General features: G+C 43.5%; 1 protein-coding gene across 1 annotated transcript in view; it reads left to right on the top strand.

Annotated features, from left to right (window-relative positions):
- Positions 1 to 349: 349 nt before the first annotated feature.
- ift80 (intraflagellar transport 80 homolog (Chlamydomonas)) overlaps positions 350 to 6237 on the top strand; it is an 83938-nt gene continuing 78050 nt past the window's right edge. The window contains exons 1-3 of the mRNA XM_080731209.1: positions 350 to 424; positions 750 to 818; positions 5486 to 5595. Coding sequence (XP_080587335.1) covers positions 791 to 818; positions 5486 to 5595 — 138 coding nt within the window. The 5' untranslated portion in view covers positions 350 to 424; positions 750 to 790. The remainder of the gene's footprint in view (positions 425 to 749; positions 819 to 5485; positions 5596 to 6237) is intronic.

Below are 6237 nucleotides of genomic sequence, written 5' to 3'. Positions count from 1 at the left end.
ATATTCAAAAGATTTGCACACATTTTCACAACTTTTTCAAAAATAGCAGATCTACAAGAGTGCCTGCCGCGCTGTGAGCTTGTATATCTGCTATTTTTCACTGGTTAAAGCATTCAATAATTCTAGGCCTAAATGGGTAGCATACACCCGCGTCGAAAGAATGAACCGTCGAACAGATGCCATGTCACTCACAATATCGACACGCTCCCGTCAGGAGGTCCTGAGCTTAGTTTATGTATTATACTGCATATGTTGACTCCCAACCCAGGCTTTGTCCATGGATTTGTCTTTTAGTTGTGACTTGTCCCTGCAGGGAAGTTCCACCTGGCCTCCAAGACGGGCCGCATTGAGAAGAGTGTGGAGGCGCACAAAGGAGCTGTTCTGGCTGGGAGATGGAACCATGATGGAACTGCTCTGATCACAGGTTATGACCACACACACGCGCACACACACACACACACACACACACACACACACACACACACACACACACACACACACACACACACACACACACACACACACACACACAACACACACACGCACACACACACAGCACACACACACACACACACACACACACGCACACACACACTGGTGTCAGCATCTTGTAACCTGTATCTAATGTAATAATCCCCTATGTTTGAATTTAAACTTTGATGGGGTGTTTCATGTAATGTACTTATATTGAATGTGTTTCAATATAAGTACATATTGAATGTGTTTCTTCTGTTTCACTACATATACAGCTGGAGAGGATGGACAGATCAAGATCTGGTCTAAAAGTGGCATGTTGCGCTCGACACTTGCCCAGCAAGGTAAGACCCAACACATTAAGAACCAGGAGCAAAATGTAATTACAATGCATATTTATTTTCTGCATTCTGCATGCAGGTATTTGTAATTCCTATATCAAATGCTTATTGACAAAATTGAGATTTAGAGAGATGAGATCATTCTTTCCTCTCACTCTCAACCACTGCCCTCTAGTGTGATTTACACAATAATGGTGCTGGTGTTTGAGGGCAGGCTGGAAACAAACATCAGCCCGGGAATTAGAATTACCATGGCCCTCTTATATGATAAAGTAGTGAATATATTCAGCCAAAGTACATCAACCATATGATCAGTTAGCTGTTGATCAGTAACTTCATGTTGGAATTTCCCAAGCTGATCATATAACAAGTTATCCTCCAAAGTAATAATAGAAAGTAATAGATTAAATGTAACTAAAGTACTACTGCGAATTCTCATAACGTCTATGAGCTTTATTCCCATGAGAGACACATTTGGATGATCTATTCAAATCTGTGACAAATCTGTTAATCAGATCCAGTGCCTGTACAATTAAAACCAACCTGATTTCCTTCGATTGAATTTCTACTCCTCCTGATGACATGCTGAAATTGCATAACCGTGACCACTGGAGTCACAGTAGGTCACCAATTTCTGTGTACTGTAACTGCTAACCAATACAACACTGGAAAAATGAAACTTTTATCACATACATCATCTTGATTGTAATAGGCAAGTCCAATCAGGAATGGGGTAACACCTCCCCCCATCTGTCAGTTGGCAAGAGAGAAGCACCATATACATGCATATTTACTTTAATGTTGACTGCTGAATAACAAACTAAATTATAAACAATTAGACAAGGCTGGTCCATAGACCGACTGGCCCATCTGCAATATTCCCCAATTTCCTGATGGCCAGTCCACACAGTTCCACACAGTTGATTAGTTGGAGTGTCGCGTAATATTTATAGATATGTTTTCATAAACTTCATTTAACATCTTTATTTGCATTCACATTTAACACTTCTGTTGCCAACCCGAGTTTCCCGAGTTTGTATAGGTACCCCCCCTGTGCCAACCCCGAGTTTTTTTCAAAAAGGTTTTTTTGGACCTCCAAAAATGTTATAGGCATGATCGCGAACGCGAAATTGCGTATTTAACCCCCATAACAACCCATTCTTTCAAACATGGCAGCCATGTTTATTTACATCTGAAGGCTGCTATATCATGAATGCCTGAACGGATTTCCAAGCAGATTTCTTTTTTGAAAGCTGTGAACAGTGTGTGCACACACGTGGTGTATGATCTAGGCATGGGCGTGCACGATCCGTGCACTATGAATTACATGGAAGTCTATGGAGACCATGGCATCTTGGACCTTCAAAGAGATGTAATTGATTGCAACAAGAAATTCTTGAACACAAACAATAGTAGATGCTCAAACTTGAGAAACTCAATAAGTGTTTCAGGATACAGATAACGGATACAGGAAGCGTTGTCTCTTCCATATGTGGCGACTGCCAATTATCACAGACACTGAACAGAATTTAGCCAATGAGCTCTCATCTTGGGCATTCCTGCAATCTGCAGGCCTCTCACAACAAATGTATGGACATTACAGAGGCTTCCAAATACAAACACAAGCAGTTTACAATCTGTAACCAAGCTGTGTAATAGCATCCTTAAGACATTGGTACTTTAACTTTAGCACCTGGGTAAGGAATGGCTCTATCAGGCTGTGGTTGAATGTACAACCCATTTCCAAAATGGTCACCTCTCTACTGTCCTCATCAAAAACAACAACAGGTGTATTAGCTTTAACATCTGAAAAGGCATTCTTTTCACTATTGCACAGTTTGAGCATGGCAGTTGAAACCTGATATTACACGCACACACACACACACCCACACACACACACACACACACACACACACACACACACACACACACACACACACACACACACACACACACACACACACACACACACACACACCCACACACACACTTACTTACTTAGTGGATGGCAGCAGACTTATAGAGCTGCATAGGAGACCTACAGTATGTGACCAATCGGCTGGCATACATTTAGTGACAGCCTCTCATACAGCACTGTTCATTAAGGCACATAAAAAAGAGCACCTCGCTGGATGAAAGGGGCAGAATGAGACTGTGTGAGAGTGTGAGAGAGAGAGATGTAGAAGGAGAGGGAGAGACCTGATGAGAGGGAAGAGGACTTGGCGTGTAGGGCTACAATCTTGTTCATGTGTATACAGTGAGGCTGCTCCTGGTGCCATGACACAGACGTTTCCCTGCTTACTCGGCTCCTGGTTGACGCCAAGTGGCGCCAAGCTCAGAATAATGGCCCTAGAGGCTGGCCATGTTAACTCCACCGTCAGACTACTTTTGGCCCCAGATGGCAGAGAACCTGAGACAGGTCAATTGACCTCCTTCAGCTTTTGCAATAATGTTATGTTTTATAAGTGCACAAGTCACTGTAACTGTACGTGTAAATGGGTTTGTACGCGTGAATGTGTCTTATGATAGCACTCTGGCCCAAAGATCTGAGAGATTTGCCTTTGTATTGTGGCTGCCATTTTAGCTAAGCCAGACAATTTAAAATGACAAGAGGGAGAAACTGTATTCTCTCCAGCTTGGCAGTGCGTATGTGCTGGACCTATTAAGAAGTAATGCTGCTGTATACAATCAAAAGTGGAGTCGCTGCTGCAATTCCATTTTTATTAAAAGCGCCATACAGTTTCAAAGGTTTATTGGAGTAGAGTTTTATTAACCGCAATAAAAAAGACTCCTAATGATACATTTCTCTGTCCAGTACTTGCATTGCAGATGGCTTACATATTATTGACTGATTCGTCATGCTGGTCGAGTTGCTCTTTTCAGTTGTGGGACAGAAAAGAAAAGAGAGGAGGGTTGAAAAGTGGGAGAAATGGATGGCACACTCCTGCTGAATGACTGGTGCCTTTGGCGCCGTGCAAGAGCTGGCACGGGAGAGCAGTTCATTCGCAATATGCAGGAAGTTTCTTTTTTCCTTTTTCTCGGCCGGCTATTTACAGAGCCGCTGAGTGGCTGCTGAACAGACCCACAGAACACCTGGAAACTCTGCTGGTGCCACTGAGCAGCTGTGGACACATCATCTCCATGGGAGACAAATCAGCGCAGGTGCTGCTTATTTTCAGGACCCATGGCTGTCTAACTTTGAACGTGTGCACGCACACACACGCACACTCGCACGCACGCATGCACACACATGCACACGCACGCACACACACACACACACACACACACACACACACACACACTAGGGCATTCACCAAATATTCGAATATCAAAGTCACTATTCGATGTTGTTTACCGTCGAATATTAGCTTTTCTTTTTCTTTTTTTTTTCTTTTTTTTATTGTTTTCTCTTTAAAAAATATATACTTTATAAAGCTTGGCTAGATAGGAAGTCATAAGAATGAGTTGTGAATTTGTTAATGCTCTATACCAGGGCTTCTCAAACCTTTTTAGGCCGTGACCCCCAAAATAAACATATTTGAACTGGGGACCCCCACCCTGACAAGCACTTGGAATTGTAGGTATTACATTTAATGTGACTCGGTTCTGCAGATAAATATTGTGAAAATAGCAGATCTACATGTTGCGAGGCGTTGTGACCATGTAGATCGGCTATTTTCACAATGTTTGCCTCTTGCTTACTTAATATTTGACAGTTTGGCCAGTCCTGTCGAATATTCGACTATTCGAATACTTTGAGGTTGGATAATTTGAATACTAAAAATCACTATTCGTGAATGCCCTAACACACACACACACACACACACACACACACACACACACACACACACACACACACACACACACACACACACACACACACACACACACACACACACGTACGTACGTACGTACATACATACATACATACATACATACATACATACATACATACATACATACACACACACACACAACAGGAGGAGTCACAGGTACGGCTGGGGCTATTGTTGTGTTCTTGAATATGATGATGTAACTCTGACCCATCTGTATAAAGAGAGGTGGAAATAAAGAAGCGGGGAGAGAACACAGAGTAAAAGGGGAACTTGTCTCAACCCTCGTTGCTTTTGTCAGCTTAGGATCATGTGACCTCTTGGCAATTGTGACAAACCACATGCACCTGGAGTGGGGTTAAATGTCAGCCGCCACCCCCACCCCCTCCATGAATGCATGCACGCTCGCACACGTGTACACACACACACACACACACACACACACACACACACACACGCAGAGTCGGTATACACCACGTTTTCGTTTTGCTCAGCTGTCTTGGTATGTTGTTGGTACCTGGTAGTTTGCAGGATCACTGCACGCACTGTAAGCAAAGTGCCGCTTCTGCAAGTTGAATGAGTTTGTGTTTTCGGAGGAAACAATGGCGTGGAGATGAGAGAAGAACATAGCACTGGCAAACACTCAAGGTTCTGTTCACATACCATGCTCCTATACATGGCTGGGGAAAGAAACGGAACACAATGTAATCCTTCTGATTAAATGCATCTCAAGGCTGTGTCAAACATATTATAGTAATTGAATTAAATTGTATAATAAAAGCCCACTGGTTGATCTCAAGTTGAGAATAATACACGTTTGGCTTGTGTGTGTTTCAGGTTCTCCTGTGTATTCCGTTGCCTGGGGTCCAGACTCCGACAGAATCCTCTACACATCAGGCAGGCAGCTGGTCATCAAGCCCCTGCAGCCCAGTGCTAAAGTCATACAGGTACCCTCGTTTATGTGCGCATGTGATGTGGGCCTGTGTTTGGCTTGTACATTTAAAAAGGTTTTTTCCGTCTGTCTATGAACATCTAATCTCAGGCACCGTCGGACCGCTCGCAGTGAAACAGTGCACGCACACTCCCTGGAGGCCAGAGCAGAACCTCTGCCCCAATTTTTCACATCGACCTATTATAGCACCACCAGGAGGTTGATTTTTGCAAAACCATTTTTTACTCCTATATATTTTATCCAAGAATCATGCACATCACTACACATTATCTCTAGTCATGTGATCAAGATGGATCCGTCAGAGTTTACTTTTCATATTCCATCCAGATTGGCGCAGATTGGCTTCCAAGGTTTGCAGGGGAGGCTCTCTCCATTCCGACATGTCGCCACTCCGAAATTGACTTCTTATTGTCGGAGTGGCGACACTCCCATAGGGGTTAGGTTTAGGGTTAGGGTTAGAGATAGGGTTAGTGTCGGAATGGAGACATGTCGGAAAGGAGACATGTCGGAGTGGAGAGATGCACTCGGTTTGCAGGTGTGTCCCATTTTATATGAAATGCCTCAAATCATGAACGCAGCATCCAATTGCCGTGAAACCTTGCACGCACATCCCCCACTAGGCCAAGGAAGAGATGAG

Source organism: Nannobrachium achirus (genome assembly GCF_963921795.1).
Source record: "Nannobrachium achirus genome assembly, chromosome: 8".
NCBI lineage: Eukaryota > Metazoa > Chordata > Actinopteri > Myctophiformes > Myctophidae > Nannobrachium > Nannobrachium achirus.
Note: the sequence above shows the minus strand (reverse complement) of the source record. Positions and strands in the feature narration are given on the sequence as shown.